At 40.1% G+C, this 26681-nt stretch overlaps 1 protein-coding gene across 11 annotated transcripts in view; it reads right to left on the bottom strand.

Moving 5' to 3' along the window:
- The window catches only part of AFF1 (ALF transcription elongation factor 1), a 178528-nt gene that overhangs the window by 14426 nt on the left and 137421 nt on the right, over positions 1–26681 (bottom strand). For 6 of the 11 annotated variants that reach the window (XM_074323818.2, XM_074323832.2, XM_074323835.2 and 3 more), the window contains 5 exons: positions 17549–17627; positions 17385–17422; positions 15169–15325; positions 9202–10143; positions 221–324 (listed from right to left, as the gene is read on the bottom strand). In XM_074323818.2, the coding sequence (XP_074179919.1) occupies positions 221–324; positions 9202–10143; positions 15169–15325; positions 17385–17422; positions 17549–17627 (1320 nt within the window). The remainder of the gene's footprint in view (positions 1–220; positions 325–9201; positions 10144–15168; positions 15326–17384; positions 17423–17548; positions 17628–26681) is intronic. The other 5 variants (XM_019731262.3, XM_019731265.3, XM_019731264.3 and 2 more) reach the window with 2 other exon arrangements.

Here is a 26681-nt window from a genome sequence, read left to right as displayed (position 1 = left end):
TAAAATGCTTTTGATAAATCCAAGTTTGCTGCCAAATGAGTTACTGATTCCTATAAGGTCCTCACGGATGAAAGCCCCAGGAGACAAGCTCAGCAGATCATTGCAACGAGCCAGGACAAGCCTGTCAATCCACTCATTCTGCAGAAGAAAAATGTTTTGCTGTGTCAACAGCCAGAAGACTCGATCACGTTCTTAGGCCATTCCTAATCTCTATACTCACTTTGCTTTAGAAGATTCTTTGTGTGAGGACGAAGATGACGACTGTGATTTGATTTCTTTCTCCAGCCTGACTTTCTTGCTATCGTGGTCTCTTTCTGCTTCCCCCTAATATTGTAGTATAACAAAATAAATTGTCACAGACATAGTTGTACAGGCAAAAACAGATAGCAACAGCGACAAAAATAATTAGACTTTTGGAGACAACTATCTATACACACACAGCAACCTTCTAAGTACCTATACTGTGTATGTGTGTGTGTGTGTGTGTGTTTGGGGGCGGTGTGGGGAAGGCAGACAATCTAGATTTGATGTGATCTATATGGAGACCAAGTTTTGCATGAAGAAGGACTATTCTTCATTCCCAGGAAAGGGAGGATATCTATCTAATAGCTGACAAGAAGAAGAAGAAGCAGTAGACTTCAACACATTATATTTTCTAAATATAAAAGAATAAATAAAACATGCATATTCTCATGAAGTAACAACAAATGATTTTGAATAAGGTTCCCAGCTTCTTTCAAAAGAACCATCCACTTACAACTACTAATTTAATGTTCATATAAAATCAGGAGTGGAGTACTTAAAGCTTAGCTTTTCTTCTAATAAATAAACAAGTATATAGTTGAAAATGAAACAGGCTACAAAACCCTCCGCCTATTTATCTTACAGATGGACTAGAAAGACGTACAACAAAATAAGAACAGTTGCTTATGCATCTGGCTAACTTTTTTTTCCTTCTTCATTGACACATTTTCGTGTGTTTTTTTAAATCATCTATATCATTCTCTACATATATGCAGTCATATTTTGTATTCCAAGAAATGTGACAGAAAATGAAGGATTGTTAAATATGATTTTAGTGTGAGAGGACTGAGAGAAGAAGGGGTATTAAATTCTATAAAAGTTAAGTACCACAAAAGCATCTACTTCTACCAAATTGAAGTGAGATAAATGTGTGAAATCATTAAGAGAACAAAGATTCTTCATGGTGAAAGTCTTCCATGTTTTTGTGCTCTCGTGTCAACATGTACACCAAGTTTACAAAAAGTCTAACACACAAACCCAATGACTTCATGGTGGCCTCCTTCCCACTGGCCTGGGCTCAGGTAACACCCATGGGAAGGAGCCACCACCTCTCCAGCAAGTGACAGTGAGGTGACTGGCGGGAGTCATTCAATTAATTCTGATGCACATTTAGAATTAAGCTGCTCCAACTGTCAGTTCACTGAGACAGAAATCTGGGACACCACCAGTCAATCTAGGGCAATACCTTAAAAACCTAAAATCCTCCCTTAAAGCCTTAAAGGAAGAAAACAGCCTTCAAATTAACTGTAGGAGGCCCTGGTTTTCACACCTGTTCCTCCCTCTCTCCCTCCCTCTGCTCCCCCTTCCCTGAACTTCCCCAAGAAAAATGAATACATTAAGACGTGTAGATTCAAGCTCTGCCCAGACACTAATAAGCAGCCTGGCCCTGCTCAAAAGATGGGGATATAGAAAAAAAACAAAAAACAAGCTGTCCTTCTGCCATTCTGCCAATAAATGTGCCAAGTGTGCACTTCCTTCATCAGCTCCTTGGGAAAACATTTTATTTCTTGTTTCAAAATGGATACTTTTAGGTGGCTTATAAAGACACTTGTTTTTAAGCTCTAGGTGTGCGCACACGTGAGAACATGAAGGAGGAGGGAAACTCTGGGTACAGGAGAGACATGAGACCGCAGGGAAGGCTGCTGCACCTCTGCAGGCCATCACTGCTGGCCTGCCGTCCTGCACACTCCTGTGTGACGGCCTCACACAGGGAGCCTTGGACACAGCCAGTCAGTCCGCAGTGACTTCAGAGATTTAGTGCGAAACAGGAAAATGCAGTAATTCGTACATTGATTAAATGTTGAAGTGATAATATTTTAGATATATTAAATTTAGATATGTAAAATTACTTTAACTGGTTTTCTCTTTCCCCCTTTTTATATTTATAATGAGGCCACTAGAAGATGTTAAAGCATATACGTGGCTCACATGATTACATCTCTGGTGGACAGCACTGTTCCACACACTTTTCCAGAGGTAATCTGCAAACTGGGCTCTGAACCTCCCTTTAGCCAATGCAAAGAAGGAATTATAAAACGTGAGGTTAGATAAAAACCAATCAGTTGCTCAGAAATATAACCATTCATTACAGAAGACTGGAGGAAAAGTATCTTGAGAGACCAAATAAGGAAATAACGTGTCATAAATAAGCCCATCCTAAAGGCACAACTGAAATGTAGCAGGAAATGTCACCCAGCTGTTTCTCACGTGGCACTCAGCGCGGGCCAGCAGAATCCTGAAGCACAGTTGGAGAGAAATGAAAGCCTGCTACGACTTTGCACAGCACACTGGCCTCCATTAAACAATCCATAATGGGAACACTTGAGTTAGTCAATGTTGGCAGAGAAAAAAGAAGAAACTGGAAACAACTGGGTTAAGAGAGGATCCAACTACTGAGGGCATCTTCCTTGTCACTTAACCTACTATGCCCCAGGGGCTCCGCCACCAATGGGCCTAATGAATTCTCTTGAGCTTTAGATTAAAAAGGCTGCAAAGCAGGCCTAGCAAGCAGTGCACGAAGGTGGGAACTTTATCTTTGGGAAAGGTCACAGAATTTGTTAAAATATCCAGACAGATATTGTACATGAGGTACTGAGTAATAAATACTTTTTTCAGTCAAAGGTATTTCTAGGCAGTTAATGACACGTAAGTCCCCAAGGGAAAACCAAGCATAAACCGTCCACAAGTTTACTTCCTAAAGAAAACACCAGACCCCAGAGGTGGAATGAGAGTTAATTTTTGTTTGTATGTTTTCATGCTGCTTAGGACATGCTAGTTATGACTATGCACCAAGGTGGCAGACCTTCTAAACCACATATGAAAATAAGGCTCCTAGTGAGTCAGTCCTCACAAGCTGGTTCTAACCCTGGCTCGTGCCAATCAGTGACTCAAGGGAACAGCCAAAAACCAACAAATTACCAAACTCTGATTTCCAGGCCAGCATTAATAACTGTGTTGGCACTTACTGGATTAATGTGCTTTATAGTGACACGTAGCAACTTAGAAGCTGATAATATTCTGTAAGCTGGCAGAAAGTTAAGTATTAAACAAAATAAAGCAAAAGTTCCCTTCTGCTCATTTTGCTTGCTTGACTGAGTTCAAGCCTGTGGGTTTGAGGTTCATGTTTTTGTCCACTGTATACTTGGAATCCTGTCACCTCGTCTGGAACTGTCACAGAGGCTTCCCCAGCGGAGGCGCTCAGGAAGTATTTGTTAACTGGCATGGAAATTAAGTTGAGCAGCTGAGGGGCACCGCTGAGGTCCCTGGAAACAGTGAGGTCCCTGGAAACAGGGCTGCACTACAATTTTAAATGGACGGATTTAGGAAGAGGGAGCCTCGTCATGCTGGGTGGCAAGAAAGGCAGACCTGAATTTCAAGACTGGAGGAACAGGAGGGAAGGAGTTTTTGAGATTTTTCTGGATCAAGAAGCCACAAGAGTGATATACTCTCTCTTTCTTCCAGAAGTCTCCTCTGCGCTGTGGCTTACCCACAGATCAACCCCCCATTTCAGAGAATCCTGTCTGAGGACTGGGTGTTCCCTTTCCCCAGAAGAGTAAGTGTCTCAATGGTGCTGCACCTACAACAAAAGGAGGCTGCTAGCTGACAACCTGGTCCTAACTGACTTATATGCTTTCCTAACCTGCTGGGTCGGGCCAGCTGTGGATTATCTGCCAAATGCCATTCCACCCACAGAGTGGAGCAAAGGGCCAGGACGAAGCCCATAAAAGGAAGCGCAGGGCCTGTGCTAGACCCCGGTGGCTTCTGGAAGAGAGGACTGCAGGGCAGCCTGGTGCCTGCCTGGCTTCTGGCTCACCATCCACGTCCCTGTAGGTAGCAGGGAAATGAGGTGGCTTTTTCAGAAATGACACTCACTTTGGACCACAGTTGCTTCTAAGAGGTGTTAAGGTAGTGTCCTAGGAGCGTGGCTGTGATGGGGAGAGATGAGGGATGTCTGAAAGGGAAACTGAAATGGCGAAGGAGTAGGGGTGTGTGGGGTACTGGGGTGCCAGGAGTGTGGGCAATGGAGGGATTGAGCCAGGGCTGATACTGGAACTGCCAGTCAGTACACTGATCTTGAACTATGAGCTTGTGACTCCAAGAATCTCCTCTACCAGACACGTGTGGGGAAACACACAAACAAAAAAAACGTGTGAAAGAAAAGAACGACCACTGCACAGGGAGGAGTCATCACACCTGAGCTCCAGACCTGCTTTGACTGAGCAGCCAAGTGATGTCAGCGCCTTGCTGGATCTCAGCTATATAAGGAAGCAGCTGAACAAGTGACCTGGAAGGTCTCACACTCAAATTCTAAGACTGTCAGCTTCTCCCACAGGGAAGCAAAGGCGCTTGGTAGCACATGGAGCATGGGAAAAGTAGAGAAGCAGCCTTTTGGGAAATTCAGGGACTTCTCTGGCATGTGCCTCTGCAGGAGGTTCAATAAGAAAATGACACACAAACAAATGAGAAACAAAAACTCATAGACACAGACAATAGTTTAGTGGTTACCAGAGGGTAAGGGGATGGGGGGTGGGAGATGAGGGTAAGGGGATCAAATATATGGAAGGAAAACTGACTCTGGGTGGTGAACACACAGTGTGATGTACAGACGATGTAATACAGAATTATACACCTGAAATCTGTAATTTTACTAACAATTGTCACCCCAATAAATTAAAAAAAGAAAAAAAAAGAAAACTAGAGATAGACACACACACAAAAAAGAAAAAACGACACACAGATGGAAAGGGACAAGAATCATGTGATTTCACTCATATATGGGATATAAAACAGAAAGCAACAAATAAAACAAAAACCTCATAGACACAGAGCAGTATGGTGGTTACCAAATGGAAGGAGGGTGGGGGGAAGATGGAGAGAGTAAAGGGGGTCAAATATATGGTGACAGAATGAGACTAGACTTTGGGTGGTGAACACACAATGCAACTCAGAAATGATGTATTGTAGAATTGTCTATTTGGAACTTATATAATCTTATTAACGAATGTCACCCCAATAAGTTAAATTTAAAACAATGACACAGCAGACACCAAGTCCTAGTTAGCACCAAGAATGAGGGCGGGACTTACTGAGGAGACAGGGTATAGTCACTGGGATAAGTGCTACAGAAAAGGTAAATTAATTCACCATTTTTTTTCTTTTTGGTGAGGGAATACACAAGCATTAAAATGGCTTAAAACAGTCTTAACGTGCATATGGTTACAATGTTCTTCTTAGGATAACTAAGTATGAAGAAATTAGGTTAAAGTGGCCTCAGAAAATTATAAAGAATGACTTTTCAAACCCTTGATTTTGAAGGATAATGACTGGGAATGTTGATCTGGAGAAACAACCCAAGAAAAGACCGATTTTAGACAGTAGGGAAGGACTGAACCAACAACCATCCTCAAGGAATGAAAACGCACATTTCCCCAACATATCCCATAACTTCCCTTCCTCATGCTTCAAAACACGTGATAGCACTGAAATTTGCTTCCAAAAATGTCATAGCTTCTCCATCAGTAAAGCAATTATTCAGAAAAAGGAAAAGACCTGAATGAATGTACCTCCCTGTCCCCGTCATTTACCTAAATGACTATTAAGACAGTCTGGTATTTGTTTGAATGGCAACCTATAAAATGATTGAATTAAATGAGACAGTATCTATAGAAGTGCCCAGACCAATGCTTTGCTCACACATGGAGCTCTATGCATAGCAGGTGTGCGTTTAAATACTCTCAACGGCAACCAGCCTGACTGTACATTATCTTGTGCTTTCAACTTCAATTTTTCTACCAAATCTAAAAAACATAACCTTGGTTTAAAAATTATTTAAAAGAAAACCTAAGTTGTATTTTAAATTCTGAACTATTTTAAATTCTGATCAGTCTGAACTTCTCTAGTTTATATAAACAGCACTATGTGTGGTCATGCTTGCTTACCCTCACAATTTTCTCCACTTTCCGCCATGAATTGTTTCCTGCCCACTCCTTGTAGTGAAATGCTATGTACACATAATACATGTACATTTCTGGGTACCACATCCGATGGCTTCCTTACAGCTGTTAACTCTTGATGAGCATCTTCTCACCCTTTTAAATCTAAAATAGCTTCAAGAATCTGTTCACCCTCTGAAAATATTTGCTAAATTTCGCACCAGGAGATAGACCCTAAAGGGCCTTTAAATAAAAACACTAAATTCCACTGATAGGAAATACGAGGCACATTCTTTACTTTCTCACTAAACCGTCTGAGAGCTGCTTTTTGTCATCACACTGAAAATGAAGAATACAAGTAAGTCTCCACTACCCAAATTTGGGGCAAGGGGCCCAAGCTTAAAAGGAGGTCAGCCCTCCCTCTGCTCTGCCTCTGTGCTGGGCTGCCCATGGGAGCAGCTGACGCCCTGCCCCAAAGGAGTCAGGGTCAGGACAGGAAGAGAGGAAGCCCGTTTCATGCAGGGAAGGAGCTGAGACTAGTAATGTTCGGTATTAATAGTATCTGGAACCCAGCAGGAAGGAAAACCAAACGACACATGATTCTCTGATCATGAAATACGTACTTGGGGGGCTGATTTTTATATCAATTTATGTGAAAGCTTCTAAGTAATGTTTCTAACTAGTGACATACTTCAAGCAAGGAACTCCTGGTTGCCGAGATCCATGGTGTCTAAAACACAGTGCACTGGATTGCTTGATCCAAGGAACTAGCTTTGTACAATCTTGGCCCTGTGGTAAGGCTCTGTCTGCTGCAAGGGCTCCCAGCCCCCCACTACGTATTAGGATTAATTGAGAATTTTAAAAATAGCAGTGGGGGTGGGGTTTTGCGGGTGTACACCTTGCCACCAGTACTAACAGCTCCCCGGGTGACCGTACGAGCGGCCAGAGTTTGGAACCACTGATTCAGACCCAGATCCTGTCAGTGCCATGCAGAGAGGCAGACTGTTCCCGGGCCCAGAACCCTCTGCTGCTTGCCAGAGCTTTAAAGAAAGCACAGTTGACTAATATGAGGGGGTCATTAGTATTTCTCCATTCCTCTAAACAGAAAGATAAACGAGCTGCCCTAATGGAGCTCAGCCAAGAGCCAGGAATGGCTTTTGGAGGGCACAGTTCATATACTCAACAGGGAGAGTTGAGTTTCCCTTTGGGGAGCTGCAAGCAACACTTCCAGATTTGCAAGAGTGGGGGCTGGGCTGAGAACTGTCAGGGAGAGCCTCCAATTTCTAACATTTCCTCCTGTTTACTGTGTTTCCCTGAAAATAAGACCGGGAATTAAATAAATTTTTACTCCAAAAGACGCATTAGGGCTTCTGTTCAGAGGATGTCACCCTGAAAAATCATGCTAGGGCTTATTTTCCAGTTAGGTCTTTCCGATTCGATTTCAGGGAAACATGGTAGTAAAAGCATTTGAGAAGCTAATACGTCTCCCCACTCCAGCTAATGCAGAAGGTAGGTGAGCACTGTTCGCTAGACAAGACCATGGTAGCTGGAGGGATAGGTGAAAAAGTGATTTCCCAGGAGGAGGAGGTAAACGAGTATATCTTTGAAGTCTTTTCAGGTATATTGGATGCAGGTACTATTTTCCTACCCAGGTCCATCAAGATTTCCTCCATTAAGGTTTACACCTTTAACACACAAACACCTGGCATGAGGGAAAACATGCCCTCTGCTAGTGAAGCTGCATGATCAATTAGCACTGGATCCCACCCCAGCTGACTTGCCCCCAGGGCTCTTATGGTGACAATGCCCTCATGTCTCATTCAACAAGGTTCTGAAGGAAACAGTCACCCTCAACTATTTGGTAAAGTCATGTTATATTTTTAACCTGGTGGAGTAATCAGTTGAATCACAAACATGACAACAGGCTTGGTGCTCTTTCTGTCCTTTGTTATTCTTAGATCAGCTTCCACACATGAGTAAGAAGTTTTTTGTGTAGTTATAAGAGTGTTAAAACTTTTACTCCTTCGCAGCAGGAAAGACATGGCTCTTCTGGTGCCTCTCACTCTGAATCTTGGGCAGATTGGCTTAGGAATGCTGCTGGGGAGAAAACTCACTAATCTTTCATCAACAAGAAGCAGCAAAAAAAATCTATCAGAAGCTCAATGATTCAAAATAAAGGAAGGAAACTGTCCAAAATAGTGATATGTTTGTGTTAACTGAGGTTCTTAAGTGATGCAGGATTTGTTTTTTATTTTTTATGTTCATCCCCTAAGTAAAACTCCCATAATTCTGTAATAAATAAAATGACAGATTTTCAATACTTTACAGTATACCCTACCAGCCGATATTAGTCAACAAGATGTCCTAACCATAAGTTTAATAGCTCTGAAACTTTTTTATAACGTTCTGCTTATTAATAAAAGTCAACAACAGAGGTCACACATTCTAAATCCGGAGGGTTCAAATTAATGAGGTATTAGGCAGCCATGAGTAATTTACTCAATTTCAGTGTATAGAAGTTCTTTCAGGAATTCAGACTACTAATTAACATTTCAATTCACTTAATTTACTTTTAATTAATTTACATTAATTAATATTTAATTTCTAGGGCAAAAGCTAATGGGCCAGGTGGTAAATATGTTATCAGAATAAATAAAAAAGTGCCCCCAGATGCGCCGTTATCCTAAAACAAGCTACCCTTTCTCGGGACTACCTCATCTTTTTTCAAACGCGCAAGGCCACTGAAGGAAGCTGGCGCTTGGTACTGCCTGTCTGCAAAGTGGGAAGCATCCAAGGCTGCAATTAAAGAGTAACTTCTGGTTTAGGAGCAAAGGCTGGATCGAATCCAAACAGGCTTCCCGTCTCTTCTAAGACAACTCGGGGCTCTAATCTAGTGCCAAGGACAGCCCTAAGCCAACAGCAGGTACACGCCACACTGCGAGGGAGCCCAGGCCCCCTCACTCACCTTTCTCTTTTTGGCCAACTTGCTTGAGTTGTCTGAGTTTCTCTTCTCAGAATCCAGCTTCTTCCCAGCCAGTGGCTGTTTGTCTTCCGGTTTCTTCTGGTGGCTTCCCTTCCCAGGCGGCTGGGGTACCCAAGACAGGAGGTCGAGGGTTATCTTCACCATCAAGCTTTGTGGGGGAGGCGTGTCCCTGAGCGGGGAGAGCAGCTTGGTGTCTCTCAAAGGCACCTGCAGTTTGTCCTTCCGGCGGTCCTCCTGTACCACCACGGCACGGCGACAGCCACTAGTCCTGCCACCACTGTCACCACTGTGCAGGGGGCCCTGGCTCTGAGTCAGGGGAACGAGGGCAAAGTGCTCAGGGCTCTTGTTCTCCACATTGTCCTTCGTGGGCTCTGGGCCCGAGAGCGGCTTTGAGGGGGCTGGGGGTGCGGCCCTGTGCTTCTTCCTCTCGCTGGGGGTGGGCACGGCTGGCTTGGGCTCTCTGGTGTCTCCAGCACGGGGCCTCCCTTTCGTCTTCACCTTGGGCTTATCTTTGGAAGGCTGGTCCTTGGAGCCGTGGGGAAGAAGTCCCAGCTCACTCTCCACCTGCAAGCTGGCCCGAGAGTCTGCTGGGGCAGATGCCTTGATGGGTTTTTTGGGTTGTTTGGTTCCAGTGGTTTGCCTCTGCGGTGGCTCCTGCTGGGCAGGGGACTTCTGACAGCTCCTCTTGCCAGTGTGGGGACCTTCCGGAGGTACCCGAGGGCCTTTGCTGGAGCTTTTCGGGGGAGGATCTTTGGATTCCGAATGCTCGTGACTAGTGGTGCCACCGTCACCACCCTTGCCCTTCCCGTCCGGGTGCCGAGGGGGGGGCTCTGCGCTCCCCAGTGCCTCTGGTGGCACAGCCGGCTGGCTGACTTTGGTCAGCCAGTTGTCCAGCTGCCATTTATTTGTTGTAGGAGGCTCGGGCTAAAATCAAGAAAAAAGAGAAAAGTGTTAACTGACAATGGTGATCCACTCTTCTTTTGTGCTGCTCCCACTCCTGCAGGACTGTCCTGGGGAGGTGTCATCATTCCAAACCTGAGAATTCAGGTCCTTTTTAACTTCCTCTCATTACAGGTCAAATTCTGTAACAGTTAACCCTTAAAACGATCTTCCAATTCTCTTGTGCTATGGGAATTTTGCTGAAGCAGATATTGACTAATAATAGACCATTAAATGCTGAACCAACGTAACCACTGACAACTGCTAAGAAATCTTTGTGACATAAATATGTTGTTCTAATGTTACAGTATTAACTTAAACAGAATCGACACATTTTACTTGTAAACTATTCTATAATAGGGAGAATTGAAGAATAAAAAGAGTCCTTTATCAAGGATTTTCAGAAGAAGGCTAATGAATCAAGTAAGTCTTGGTGATTACCTATGGGCTTCATGATTTACCTTTTGACATACTTTTCAACTGAAAATTACTTCAAGATTTGATATCATTTATTTACTTAAAACATCATAAACATTTATGTGACAAGGTTTTCAGTGTATCACAGATACACCCTCATTTTCAAATGTTACACCTTGATAGAAAGAATAAAGTGCGGTCATGTTAGCCAAGCATTAGTCCCACTTGAGGTCTTTAAAAATCAAGCATTAATTCTCTTGTTACAGGCAATCGGGTCTGAAATAGCACCTATTTCTCTAAGACACAAAGGGAGGCTCCAGAACACACATTTCAGAGCAATGATATTATACTGATTATCTGTGCAACTGATATGTCAAGTAAACAGACGTTCTTGATATCTCCTGTTATCTCAACTGTTGTTTAAATCTTTGTTGCTAACTGATGATTGATGTATCTAACCATCTCTAACTAGGTTATTAGATCTTATTAACAGAATTACAGGGACTTTTGTATCTCCAAGCTCCACTATTATGTCTTGCATACAGTGGTGTACATAAGATATTTATTTGAGCATTCCTGTAGGTGTATTACTATACCTATAAATATTATGCCATATAAAAAATACTAGGATCTATTAGAGTAAATAATATTATACTTTTTAAAGGGTGTACATCACTGGCATGCTACATGTTTTTCTTAAGATCCATCTGACAGGAGGTTTGTATGAATGACTAAATCCTACGCACAATGCACTAGGAAGCTAACTGAAAGCTATTCCATACAGATTTAACTGATTACATTATGGGTTAAGGAGATCACTCCAGTAGGTGGACAATATTTTACAGGGAAGAATTGCGAACAAGTTTCCCAAGTGGAATATCCCAAGTAATTCAACTCTATAAAAACATGCAAACTTAATACATGAAAGATACGTGGATATAATGTAAAGGCTTTTTGGCTGGAAAAAGGTTAGGTAATAAAATGATCAGGTAGGTCGTTTGGACTTAGTGTGACTGAAACAAATAGAACTAAGAGAAACTTTAAGGAATTCGATAGGGCCATACTTTTGCCAGAAAGATGGCTGCATAACCTTTTTTTTTTGGCTTACCCTATATTGCTTCCTAGAATAACTTCTTTACAGTTCCTTTTACTTACATCAACTCTATATCCGGGCTCACATTTGAATTTCAGAGCAGGGAGGGAGGGAAGAGGAAACTACTCTTAAGTGCCAGGCATTTTGTCACATGTAATCTAAAACTGTATTCAATATTCTAACAAGACAGGATGATTATTAAGGGTAGAGAGAAGATTAGCACAGAACACCTACTTGTCAAGCATTATTTCCTGTAAAGACTTGAGGGTGTGCTAATACTAGAGGTTAACTGGGGACAAAGCATTAGGATATACCACTTGCCAATCACTTCAGAAACCAAACCCTGCAAACCCTTCAAACCCTTTCTCAGGAAAGGTAAGGGTATATCTCACCAGGGCTGCGTTTACAACTGTACTCCAGTCACTACAGAAGATCTATAGAAGGGCATGTATACATGAACCAGAAAGAAATGTCATCCCTGGTCTAGGTAGCACCTGCCTTTTCCCTCCCCAAACAGGGCAGTATAAGATACATTTAGTAGTCCCTAAAGGAATGTCCTGGTTACAGAAATAAATCACATTTTCTTCCGCTGCAGTCCTAAAAATGTCCAGAAGGGAGGCATATGGCCCAATTGCTGGGTAAAATTGAGCTGGTGTGTCCAGACGGAGGGCAAAGGGTAGGGGCGATTCTTTTTGTGTACCTACTATAAAGATGTAAAATGGATAGAATTCCTTTTAGGTCAGATGTTATTTAGGTGTTGGGGAAAACTTTCACATGAGGGATTGGTTAAAAATAGATTTTAAAATGAATTTTAAGAGTGTAAGCGGTGGATAGGATCAAGGTTCGAACTTTCATTTCTTCTTTTGCCTTTGCTCATGCCCCTCCCCCTGCCTCCCAACGTTGGAACAAGCCAAACAATGCATACGGGAAGTGAAAAAACATATGATTAGCTTCCATTAAGCAATTTCATAAATGTTTGACCATATGTCCTTTAACTCTCCTAACTTCTGAAATTGGCAAAAATTTATGTATTTTAGAGTGAATTATGATTTTGAATAAAAAATTTTAAGCTAGGCACAACATATGCCTACTTTGCCAGTAAAATATCATAGCTGTGGGGTAGTATGAATCCGAAACTTGAAAGAAAAGAAGGAAGGAGAGAAGCAGCATGGTGTAGCAGGAAATGAAAGGGCTCCAGAAGTAATGGGATATGGGTCTGAATCTTCAGTGTTGCTATTTTCCTTACAGGTGAAAGGAAAGCTACCCACCTGTTAGGACTGAGGGATGGTTTAATCAAGTAACTCATGAAAAAGTACCAACAGCCTCGTTAGCAATCAACCACGGTAGTTTACTACCAAAGAAATGGACAATGAATGATTAGACAACTAAGCAGATCCCTGAATAACCGAGAACAGAATCGTTGTTGTTTTTTCTGAACTTTAATAGAACAGTGAAAAAGGCGAGGTGTCCCATATATTTAGAAAAGCTGAAGTTTACATTTTGGTCCCCACTATAAAGCAAACACTGAAATCTGCTTTTTCCCAAGTTCACCACCAGCTCATCTGGCGTGCATATAACATTTCAGGGTCTCCTAAGATCTCTAAACTTGTCAAATGAATTTAAAATGGAGACAGAGGAAAATTTCTCAGCATTAAAAACAGAATAAAGAAAAGGTTGAGAAAGTTATTATAACTAGTAACTATGGCCTATATTATGTATGGAATTCATGTTACTCTCAACTAACACAGGAGACTTACAATAATGAAAGTATTATTTTAAGAGGAAAGAAGAGTAGTTAGATACCTTGGGAAAATTAAAGGTTTAAAATCTAGACAAAGACAAAATATTTCTGGGGAAGTTGAACCTCAGTATATAACATACAAACCACACCCAAGTCTGGAGTTGCACAGCAACACTGAAAGGTACAAATATGACCCTATTCAGTAAGGCAATTTGAAAAAATAAAGTAGGAATGGAACATTTATTTTTTATCCAAGAGTCTCTAATTTTATTCCAGTAACCTCTTGAGCAACAAGATATAATTGTTTCATTAAATCAAACACCAGATGAAATCTTTCTTTCAAGTTTCAATTATTCAGCCAATCTGTACCATTACCATTTCATTGGAATTGAATTTTACTATTTAATTAAATTCTCTTCCTTCTATCAGTAGAAGGAAGCGTGCAGACTATTTTTAATGAATAAGGTGAGACACAAAGCAAAGATTTTATAAACATTAACAGTGAACAATCACATAATTCCTCTGTAGAGCATATTCAGTATCTTTTTCCCTGAGGAACAGAAAAATTATTTCAATAGCAATTAGTATCACACAAGGAAACAGAGAACCCCCAGAAACACAGAGTAGTTTCTAAAATCTGAAACGCACTTCAAGTGCAGTTAAGGCTGATCTATGTTTATTCACTCCAAAAAAACATTTATTGAGCACTTACTCTGCACCAGACATAAACTCATATCTAACGAAAAATGACACTCAGTTATTTTCTCAGCCTCCCTTGCCCTCAGACGTGGCTCTTAAGTCTCGCTATATAATCTCCAGATGGATTTGGTTAATGCTCTAGTGGAACTGCCTTGCTTTCTAAACAGCAGAGACAAATATAAAAATTGTAACACTTTCTTAGTTAGAAAGTCTCATTTCCCAGCATTCCCATGTTAAACATGCAAAATAATTTTCTCTATACAAGCTGGTGTAGTTCACCAAATATGTCTTCCCTTTTCACTAAGTATCCTTCTCCAGCGTAATTTTTACACTGCTACTCCAAGTTTTGAGGGCATTTGGCAACCGTTCTAGTTGTTACTAAATTTCTTGTGCTCCACAACCCAGTACATAGCATAAATCCTGTAGATAAATGCGGTGCTTGAGATTTTCAATCTCATCTGTTTATCTTTACAATATGTCCCAAGGGCGGGTGACAGGCAAACACAATTATCCCTGTTTTACGTGGGGCAGAGCGTGCAAGAAACACAGCCCTGGCAAAATCACTTCACCATCAATTTAATGCATTGCTTTCAGTGATTCAAAAATAGAACCTCTGATAACTTATTTCTAGTGCATGTTCCTGCCCTTTGCTAAATCAGGCTATCTACTTCTGATTTCCTTAATTCATGCATTCCTGAAATTTCAAAAAGAATTCTCATTAATATTAAAACAGTAGCCTACTAAAAACGCGTTCACTTTTTCAAAAGCAGGGAAAAGAAAATGGTGTGCAAACATTCTTAAAGAGTGGCTCTTCAAAACAACACTAGCAACAACGGAGAAGAACCTATCAGGGGAGAGAAGACCTCTCTCCCAAACCTCCACTGCCAAATGTTTGGTAAGAAATAACTAGAAACAGCTGGTTCCACAGGGTAGGAGCAGAAAAGCATTGCCCCAGGGGAAAAAACTACTCAGTCCCACGGTCTGGGTCTGGCCCCAGCACGCTAGCCCCGAAAGACAGAACGCTGCCATCTTAGATTGCCTCCTGGAGGGGACACGGTACCTCAGGAGCCGCAGTTTCATGGGGTTCATTCTCGTCGCTGTCACTTGAGCTGCTCTCGCTCTCCGAGTCCGAGGAGCTGTCTGAGTCAGTGGTGCTCTCTGACTCGGCACCACTGGAATGTGCTGAGGCCGCTGCTTCTGGAAGCGACTGCGGAGCGCTGCAAAGCAACCGAAAGAGATCATCTGAAGACACCACGCAAGGTGGATTTTTCCCCCTCTTTATTCATTTCCTGCTTTGCTCATTTTTCTGCAACTTGAAAGAAGGGCCTCAATATTACCTAATCTTACTAAATTACCATACCATCCAGTTGAGAGAAAGGCCCACAGTCACTCAAATATCAGCAAAAACTCTTAAAATAGCTCACCAGATAACTACATAAAGAAGGAGCCTGTGGAATTTTGCTCATAAAGAACATTTTGAACTATACAGATGCCAGGTGCTTCACATCAGGGGTTGGTAAACCATGGCAGGGGCTGGCTGCCTCTTTTTCTAAATAAAGTTTTATTGGAACTTTATTGGAACATATCCACACCCATTATTCTGTGTGTTGTCTATGTCTGCTTTTATAGTACAAAAGCAGAGTTAACTAGTTTCAACACAGACTCTATGGCCCACCAATATTTAAATAAAATATTTACTTTCTGACACTTTACGTTGGCCGACCCCTGCTAGCCATAACCCAAAGCAGTTAATTTATGAAATAAGCCAATACGTTAAAAGCTCACTCTATGCTCTATATGAGAACTGTATGGCAGACTCCTGCATACACACGGTGTTCCTTGGAAAGTGATCTCAAAGGCAATCCAGTCACACTCGTGGGCAGAATTAGAAAATAGGCCGTTCTTTGCGAGTGGCTTAGGATGGTCCCAAATACCAGCTAACGTAGAGATGAACTACCACAAGTTTTAAGAACAGGGCAGTAACTCTAGGTCAGTGAGAAAAAAACGTACTGATCACACTGCTGGGCATACACAGAATTTCAAAGCGGTATCAAAACCTTGCCTTGATGGAATTAGTCAAAGCAATACATCAACTAGAATCTTGAAAGCCTCCTTATCTGCCTAAAATATTAAGTGATAAATTAATTAAATAAATTATACGAGAACAAGTAGAAAAAAAATTATTTGATGATAAAACCAGTAAAACCACTAGCTGAGGTAATTTTAAAATAAAAACACTAGCCTAGGACATAACTTCCTCATACGCAATGTTGCGTCAGGTTTGCGATCACTGTCACTCAGGTGGCTTAAGCCAGTGATAATCAGAATGAGATACACTTTCTGTGTTACTCCTGCTTCTGACTTATCCCCACTTTGTTTTTTCTATTTTCCTTCTCCTCCACTTTTAAGGCAGGTACTTTGTCATATTTTATGAGTCACTATAAGCCACCAGAAATTACTGAACAAAATAGGATATAAATAAAGGAGCAGGGCTTATGAATCCACAAGACCTTTTACAATTACTTGAGCTCCCCCCACAATAGCTGTGACATCACATGTATGTGAGGAAGGTTCTTACTGCTGAGTTTGGCTTGGAATGGACGACAACATCTCAAGGGAGTAAAACAGCTACAGCGTAATTTAACTCTGACCATGGAGGTCAGGTACCGGAGTATTAAATCATTAAATTCAGTACCACACAGGGAAACAGAAAGACGGTTCAGATCGTTCCCATTTCCAGAATTAAAGCATCATGTTTTTTAAAACATAGCTAGCTGTTGACAAAGTGAAAACAGTGCCATCTTCTATCACACTAAAATGTACTGCAGGTCATTTTTTAAGAGCAACTGAAACGATTAGAAAATTCACGTAACCAAGAAAAAAGGCACCATGGAAAAGTCAGCTTTATAATTTTTGAAGACACAGCAAATCGGTCACTTTCTAATAACACTGGACTCTTCAGCATAACTTCTCAAATACTGGTTACATAATACTGATGGAAGTGATTTAAACTTATTTTAAACTCTCAAAAATATTTATCACCCAAACTGATGATTTGGGTGGGTGCAGGGGCTCCTTCTCTTTTATAGAGTTAACAACCTCTCTATGATTGATTGAAGATTCCAAAATATTAAACAGGTGCTTTCTTTTAACTGTGAACCTCCATATCCTTCCCCATGAAGAAGCGATGAAAGTACTACATAAGGTTGTATTTTCCCCAGTTGGTAGAGAAACGCAAACGTTTTGTACAGATGGGGAGAGAGCAGCACACAGTACCTTGGAGGTGCAGATGCGGAAGGAGGCTTCTCTGGGGTCTAGGCATTCACAGTAAGGGGAAGAAGGACCAGGAAAAGAACAAAATACAGGTTAGGATAAGCAGTTCTGGAAGGTTAAACGGATTTTAAAAGGATTCCTGGTGTCGCGGGGAATACAGAACTTACTTGTTCGCTCTCACTGTCCTCACTGTCACTAAGCTGAAGGTCATCTTCAAGCATGCTAGAAAGGACAGGGACAGAGACACTGCAGAATTTAACATCATTTCAATAACTTCTTTAGCATATCAACAGAAGATACGCTTAATGACTTTAAAAAGGGGATGGACTAGGTATAGGTTTTATTTATTCATTAAATGCTTTATTTCCTGGAAATGTAAGTTTTACAATTATAACACAGAAACTAGTTTGGTCCAAGCTCCTTACTATCTCACAATTGAATCCTTCACACATGTGAGCACTGAAAGCAGAAATACTATGAGACAGGCATTTGCTGCCAGCCTCAAAACTAAAGTAACCAGGTCCACAAAAGGAGGAGAGGAGTGATTGCAGTCTAGACTGCTATCTGTCACCATGTACCAAAATTAATTCCAAATGGATCAAAGACCTAAACATAAGACCTGAAACAATACACTGCATAGAAGAAAACAGTGACTAAACTTACGGACCATGGGTTCAAAGAGAATTTTATGAATTTGACCTCAAAGGCAAGGAAAGTAAAAGCTAAAATAAATGAATGGGACTATACCAAACTAAAAAGCTTCTGCACAGCAAAAGAAGCCATTGACAAAATAAAGAGGCAACCAACAGAATGGGAGAAGATATTTGCAAACAACCCCTCCGATAAGGGGCTAATATCCAAGATATATAAGGAACTCATGCAACTCAACAACAAAAAAACAATCCAATTAAAAAATGGGCAGAAGACCTGAATATACATTTCTCCAAAGAAGACATACAGATGGCCAACAGACATATGAAAAGATGCTCAACATCACTAATCATGAGAGAAATGCAAATAAAAACCACAATGAGATATCACCTCACCCCAATTAGAATGGCTATCATCAACAAGACAAATAATAAGAAGTGTCGGAGAGGCTGTGGAGAAAAAGGAACCCTCATACACTGTTGGTGGGAATGCAGATTGGTGCAGCTGCTATGGAAGGCAGTGTGGAGGTTCCTCAAAAAGTTAAAAATAGAATTAACATATGACCCAGGAATCCCTTTCCTGGGTATATACCCAAAAAATCTGAAAACATTTATCCGTAAAGATGTATGTGCTCCGATGTTCGTTGCAGCTTTATTTACGGTGCCCAAGACATGGAAACCAAAGTGTCCTTAGATAAATAATTGGATAAAGAAGATGTGGTATATACACAATGGACTACTACTCTGCCGTAAGAAAAGATGAAACGGTGTCACTTGCAACAAAATGGATGAATCTGGAGCTTATTATGCTAAGCGAAATAAGAAAAAGTCGAGAACCATATGATTTCATTGATATGTGGGATATAAAACTGAAAGCAACAAAGGAATAAGACAAACAAAAATGGAGACACAGACAATAGTTTAGTGGTTACCAGAGGGCAAGGGGGGCGGAGGTTGTAGATGAGGGTAAGGGGGATCAAATATATGGTGATGGAAGAAGAATTGACTGGGTGGTGAACACACAATGTGATATACAGATGATGTAATACAGAATTGTACACTTGAAACCTATGTAACTTTACTAACCATTGTCACCCCAATAAATTTTAATTTAAAAAAAAAAAGAAAGAAAGGAGGGAGGGGAGGGGGTAGGAAAGAGAAAGGGAAAGGAAGACAACACACTACACTCAAATTATTTCCTTCTATATTCTCTAACAACTAGAATAAATGATTAAGCATTAAATGAATACTGGATAAATGAAAATTTTAAAGTGCTTAGAACAGTGCCAAACACTTAAAAAGTGTTATGAATTAAATAAATACATAGTAAGTCGGATTTATCAATCAAGGCAACTGTCACCAAAAAGTGCACTTACCTTACCTTTTTGTCGAAAGGACATTAATAAAAGTGAACTTTATTTTCCATACACACAAAAATATTCTCTTTTGTCTGTTTGAACACTGATCAGTGGAAAGGGTAGTAATACAAATAATATTGTTTTCTAGAAAATACATTTCACCTCACTGCTATCATTCTGGTAAAAAATAAAAACTTAGTTCACTTCCTCAAAGTTATATTAATACTCATCTCTAGGTAGTCTGGTTATGGAACCTAAATATTAAAAGCAAACATTTTTCAATCTGTGTATGTTTACTCAAATCTTAGCCCCTTCCCTATCTCTTCCCTTTTACCTTCTTCCATGGAGATACCCAAAATCAAAGGAATAAATCAGTAATTGCTTTGTTCCACTTCCTCCAAAATGTATGAGCATGACTATTTGAGGAAATGTTATAAGTGGGGGGAAAAAGTCTGCTTGAGTATTACTGATGCTCCAAAAACCAAATTACATTGGAGGTTACAATCCTTCAGTACTTCCAAAAATACTTCTTCAATAATCTGACCAACAATTTTTAGTGCAAATCCACTACCTGCCACTGAAGTAAGTAGGCGTGATTATTTTGGGAGTCCTTGGTAAAATCACTGTATTTTCTAAAACTTGGCGCTCTCATAATGACTACCTATATGCAATACTATTATTTTGCCAACGTGGTATTTCCACCAACAAATGTAGTAAAAACATCCTGTGATAAGTTTCTAAAAAATATGAAAACTGTTAGCTACTTGTAAATGTAGATCTTACTCAATATTTATCTAATGAAAGCTAAGGTCTTATTTTAGCCCGGCTAGAAAACACAGCCTCAGATGTAGGGCTTGGCAGTAGCAATCATAATGGTATAAAAGTCACTCAACAGGTTTACTGCTGAATGGTGTCTTGGCCTGGGTAACACAAGCAAAACACAAAAGATGTATCTTTAGAATAAATGTAAGGAGAAAAAAACAAAGAACAACAAAAAACTCTGACGAAATGTGTTCAGTATTAACCAACAACAACAAAACCACAGTAAATGGACCTCTTTGTTTCTTAGTCATTGGGTTTGTTTTGTATAAAACTGATTTGCCTTCATTTTCTAAAATATCAATAACCATGTAATCCACCGAAGCTTCCTGTTGTTAGAGGAGGACTAAATACCTTGTAAGTTGTTTGCCTAGCTACTGAATGCCTAGCTTCCATGAATACATTCTCCAGACGTCAGCCAGAAAGTACATTTAAGATATGGTCAGTAAGTCAGAAAGCCTACCAGTATGTTCCACTTCAGTTCTACTGGCTGTTAAGGAATAAAAGGGACTGTAAAAATGCATTTCAGATTCTGCAAATTTCCCCTTCAGAGTGTTAGGTAGACAAGAACAAAACAAGCCTGCAGGTACGAAACTTATTCAGGACCTAAATAGGGTTGAAGGCCAGTTACCTCTGAAGCAGGATTGCTAAAGACATCTCCAAAGACACACTCACTCAAAAGCAATGATAAACCAATAGGGTCAAACAAAATCTACCACTTACGTAGGATGTACTAGGGATTTACACGTGGTAATTCGTTTAATCAAAATTCATGGGTATAATTTATTTGACATGAGAATCAGGAGACACAGTGTATTATTGTCAGTGTCTGCCAACCCAGCCAACAGTAACCACAGAATCTTCCAGAAACCACGTTTAATCATATCATCATTGATGGGTAACTTAACATAAAGCAATATACTCTTAATGGAGAAAATAAATACTTCCTAAGTTTTTTTATAATGAACATTTATTGCATCTCTATTAAGATAAAAAGTTATTTAAAAACCATAATGAAGTTTTGCTAATATAGAAAATTAATCATGAATGCCATCGTGATTTTTTTTTTTTACAAAAAGAATCTACATAGTTGGGAAAACATCAACCTGATGACACGTAAAGGTTTTATTTACAGTGATAAAGAAGAATTAAAGGAATCAGCTGCTAAAATACTCTACTTGTCCCATAAACAATTACATTTGAGGCCAAGCACATTAGTAAAACATACTATACTTTACATATTGTATGTGAAAGACCTGGCCATTGAATGTGAAGAATGACCAAGTTCACTACAGCACATCTGGGGGAGCACCTTTCCACCCACAAAAAGAGAATCAAATCTCTTAGACCCAGTCTCATTCATACCAATAAAATCTAGGACAAGAGAACATAGAGCCCAAGGGATGTACTCAACTGTAAACTTTTCTGGGGCAGGATCAAGTCGTTTTCACCTTCACAGTATCTGTATCTAAAACTTGGCAGGTACGCTAAAACGCTAGCTGAATGAACAGCAGCACCCCTTTTGGTGAGTAAGTAGCAGTACCACATAGCTGCACCCACTCTGGGAAGGCGACAGGCATTCCCTTCCTCACAGCCCTAGGGCCAGCTCTGGTCACCTCCTCACATTCCAAAGAGGAGCACATGGACTCAGAACGGCCACCTGACTTGCCTAAGGTCGTCAAGCTGGTATACGCTGGAGCCAGGCTACCAAAGCCATTCCATCTGATATGATCCCCTTGCTCTGGACACAAGGGCTAGAAAATCTAACCAATGGAATGAAATATAAGTTTCAGGACCCAGTGAAAGACTTTCATTTAAAAGAAAACTATCTTGTTGGAATAGAACGAACATATTATTTTTCCCTGATGAAAATCAATGAACTTTAAACCTTGTATACTTTTTAAAGTGGTCAAATAACGAATTTTACTTTCAAACGCCAAAGACAGAGCAGTTATTTCAAAGCATATGGCACCATATGGCCTACCTTGGCACTGTTCAAAAGAAGCCGAATGCTCAGGGAAAACAACTCTTTGAACTACCATGTAGGTTTAACCACATTTTACACTACTGTTAGGTAAACTTTTTACTTAAAGGTTACAAACAATCCTCAAACCCCTTTATACAAATGCATTCTTCAGGCAGCTGTTCTGCAAAGCTTAGAGCCGCATACAGGTTTCGGCAGGCATGCTTCGGCGACTCAAAAGTCCAACTGTTACTGTGTGAGGACACACAGACAAGCCTTTATGCCTTTTCCATGCCGTGGTCCTGGGCTTGCCAAAGAGTTCATTGCCAATATTCTGTAACAGCTCAATTCAGAACCCAAAACCCATTTAAATGATCTGATTTCTTGGCTTCACCTTTCCTATGATCAGGCCATACATTTTATTTGGGAAAGAGCAAGTGAAAGCAAGCAAGCTCACAGCAGTTATTTGCAATTAATAAGTCACAACCCTGGTATTAGGTGTGCTTAAAGTGGTAAGTAATGCTTTTCGGAAATGGCTAATGAACACGTAAGAATATATAAATTTGCACAATCTCATAAACTTAAAATTGATTTGGGGGCAGAACGGGCAACAGAGTGCACGGAAAGGGAAAGAAGTTGGGCTCCAAGGCAGATACATAATCCCCAAAATTTTAAATTCAATCAGGCTTTGATTCATTTTTGACAAACGATGAAGCAAGAACTACAAATGTTTTGTATAAGATGATGGAAGGCTACAAATTATGAAGAGGACTCCATATACAAGAAGTGATAAAATGAAAAAGCAGATCTTAAACGGTTGTGACACAACATATGAGGTGTGATTAAAAAAATACGGTGAATGTTTAAATTTTAAAAATTTGCAGTAAAAGACACATTGCCATAAATCCCCCTCAAAGTACTCCCCCTCGCTTCGAACACACTTATTCTGTCATTCTTGCCACTTTGTGAAGCAGTTCTGGAAGTCCTCTTTTCGTGTCTTTAATTGCGCTGTCATGGCTGCCTCGATGTCCTGAATTGATTAAAAACATTTACCTTTCATGGTCATTTTGACTTTGGGGAAGAGCCAGAAGTCGCCCAGTTCCAGATCCGGTGAATAAGGTGGAGGAGGACACACTGCAATGTTTTTATTTGACAGAAATTGCCACATACCAGAAGTGATGTGTGACACTGAGCATTGTCATAAGGAGGAAGTAAAGACACTCACAAAAGAGGACTTCCAGAACTGCTTCAGAAAGTGGCAAGAATGATGGGATAAGTGTGTTCGAAGTGAGAGGGAGTATTTTGAGGGGGATTAATGGCAATGTGTCTTTTACTGTAATAATTTTTTTTTTATTTAAACATTCACTATGTCTTTTCATCACACCTTATATAAAGAGAAATCTCCAAATGGTGACAGTAGTTGGCAGAACTCACAAGCGACTGTTTATGGGAGATTATGGACTAACAAAACAGAGGGGAAAGTGATTCAGCACATGATTTACTGTAGTAATCGAGCTAATGGTGGATAAGGTAAAAACTGTTCCCAAAGGTGTAAAAGATTATTTAAACTCCATGGATCAAGTGAAAATTATCTGAGGTGAAATAATGACATGAGATAAAAACATGAGTATAAATGAGGGGAAATTTAAAGTTAATAAATAAGATTAAACCAATAAGTATGACAAAATAATAGTGCAAGAGTGACATACTGGATTACAGACAAAATCTAGAAAAATTATTGCTGAAAATCATGTCCACTAAATATTGCTCATAGGTAATACATTTTCTTCCAAATTTATTCTGAGTACTTATTATATGCCAAGCTCTGCTTTAGACTCTACGGATATAACCCTAAGCAGACAAAAATCCCTGCTCTTGTGGCACTTACAGACTAGAGGAGGGAGATAAAAAACTAAAATACATACTTTCTCAATGCGTAGGAAGCTTAAGAAAGGGCAAAAGTATAAAAGAGAAAGGGTATAAGTTACTCTTTCCCGTGGGGTAAGGGAAGGCTGCGTTGCTAAGGGGATGACATACAAGGAGAGACCTGAAAGGAGGAATTGGGGGGGAAGAGTAATCAAGGCACAAAAAACAGCCAAGAGGCCCATGTGGCCAAAATGGACCATATACTTGTACATGGGGGAAGGGAGGGTAGGAGGAAAGAGGCAGAGAGGCAGGTTACGGAGGGCCTTGGAGGCCTTTGCAGGGTGTAGGTGGGAGGAGGGGAGACAGAGACAGAGAAGTAGACCACATCTTGTTGGTTTCATAGCCCAGCATCCCAGAGTGGGTGGGATGTACAAATTAGTTTAGGGCTAATAGACACTTAGCGATTTAAAATATATTTTATCCAGTCTTTCAATCCATGTTTAAATTAGTCTAGGGTCACTTATTGCAGTGAATTAACAGTTATGATTAAAAATGAGACTTAACTGGACTGTTAACTTTCCTTTAAAGTCACGTTTTGCATATGCAAATGAACTACTCCAAAGTAGTCACTTCCAATAAGAATTATTCCTTGATGTCTTCAAATGCCTTCAGAGCCTGCAGCATAAATTATTACGCCCTTTTAAAGGTGGCAAACACTCCCTGCCTCCCTCTCACCATTCAGGCTCCAGATCAAATGTCACCTCCTCTGAGAGACTTTTCCTGACCTCCTTCCCAGTAGTATCAACCATCACCCAAAAAAAAAACTCTTCCCCCCCCCACCCCACCCCCGGGGCGAACCTGTCACTATCGTGTCACCTAGTTTGTATTAAGAGCGAGCCACCTCATTTAGTCACGTCATGGAAAACAAGAATTTTCTCTTACAGGCCATTGTTTACCCAAGTACCTAAAGCAGCCCAGGAACACAGCATGCGTTCAGTTTTTATGCACTGAACGGATGAATGACAATTTTTGGAAATATCTCCAAGTCACCTGGAGCCAAGCCCAGAGAAAAATTTATATAATTGAAGTCAAAAGCAAATTAAAGAATGGTGAGAACAATTTTTCTTTTGTAAAACACGGACTCATTTACTTAGCACTTAACCTATTTCTACAACATACACTTGATAAATTTATTCTTCTTGTCCATTTTATTTGACCTTTGGTCTAAGACCAAGTACAGTAGTGGATATTATCCTAAAGGCTTGTTCCCAAAGTAGTTCACGGCATGGCTGCATCATCTGAGAAAGTATGGCTCCGAGGTGAATACTTTGAGAGGACAATATTCCAGAACTGTGGCAGTATTTTAATAATTATTCAAAATATGCTTCATTTCACAGTCTTAACAGAATACCCCTTCAACATTATGCAAGTTTCCAGCATGAACCTGTATACAATGTTAAGTCAGACGTTGTGCTGCAAGAGATCCTAGAATATTGCCTATTAAAGCTGTAAGTCCAAGAGTCAAACTGACTATTCCAAGAGACTATAATTCTACCATGAGCCTTTCACAGCACAGTGCAGATTAGGAAAAGAGGTGATTATACATTTGGGAGTTGCATTACTTTCTAAATATTGGTTTAATGTTCCCTAGTGACTACAATTCTGAAACGAGATTTTTTTAAACATCGTACAGAATGATTCTTTTTGCTTGCTTTCACTTAAGAACAGAAATTCTTCAACACTCAATCTTACAAATTCTCATTTCTCTATAGCACGGCTAAGATTAACTAAAAAAAAAAAAAGCTGTATCTGCTTTCTTCCTTTTATTTTACACCTCTACCTTTTCTCCTGAAAACAAACAAAACACTTCCTAATACATCTAGGTTACCAAAATAATCATGAACACCAATAACCTTGGATTCTCAATCACCTGATCAGATAAGCTGGGAGTGGGGGGAAAAAATGTATCCTTCCCCAGCAATGCCTGGTATTGAGTACTGGGAATTATTGTCAAGAATGGGATTTCCAATTACATAATGTGATAAAGGTTTAATGTAGTTAAACCATGGTATAACTGACCAGCACAAATATCTGTTCCTTGTTTTCAGGAGACAGGGGTATGACCTCAGTGACAAATCATTTATGTAAGCTTTACATATTAGGGTGATTTCTACCACTCCTTCCATAGTATGTATCAGTAAACAGCACTCCTAAGTTACAGTTGTCATTAAAGGATCCAGGCAAAACATTTTCACATAATATAATCTAACATTTAAAGATAAGACAAAAAAGAAGTGTCTTAAAAAGGAGAAAAGTAATTTCTTCAGGCTAAATATGATTTAAATGAACTGGTCCAAGTAAGCCACTTCTTCAGATTTAGTTCTAGAACATTTCAGCTGACATGTGTCCTGCTGTGATGATCTTATAATGCAATAAACTGAAAGAATGGGGCTTTCTTAGTTCTTTGCCAAGATATTTAAAAACAAATACTATTGTAAAAGTTGAAAATTCAAGCTCACTTAAAAAGGTATCCCACTCTTCCCAGCCTTTATCAACTTTACCATTTCTTCTCATCAAACTTCCTTCCGAGACAATCCCAAGCCTCTACATCCAGATATGTCCCTCATTTCAAAAGAAACTTTCC

The sequence above is a fragment of the Rhinolophus sinicus genome, chromosome 1, assembly GCF_057876585.1.
Source record: "Rhinolophus sinicus isolate RSI-liver-muscle chromosome 1, RSI-T2T, whole genome shotgun sequence".
Classification (NCBI taxonomy): Eukaryota; Metazoa; Chordata; class Mammalia; order Chiroptera; family Rhinolophidae; genus Rhinolophus; species Rhinolophus sinicus.
Note: the sequence above shows the minus strand (reverse complement) of the source record. Positions and strands in the feature narration are given on the sequence as shown.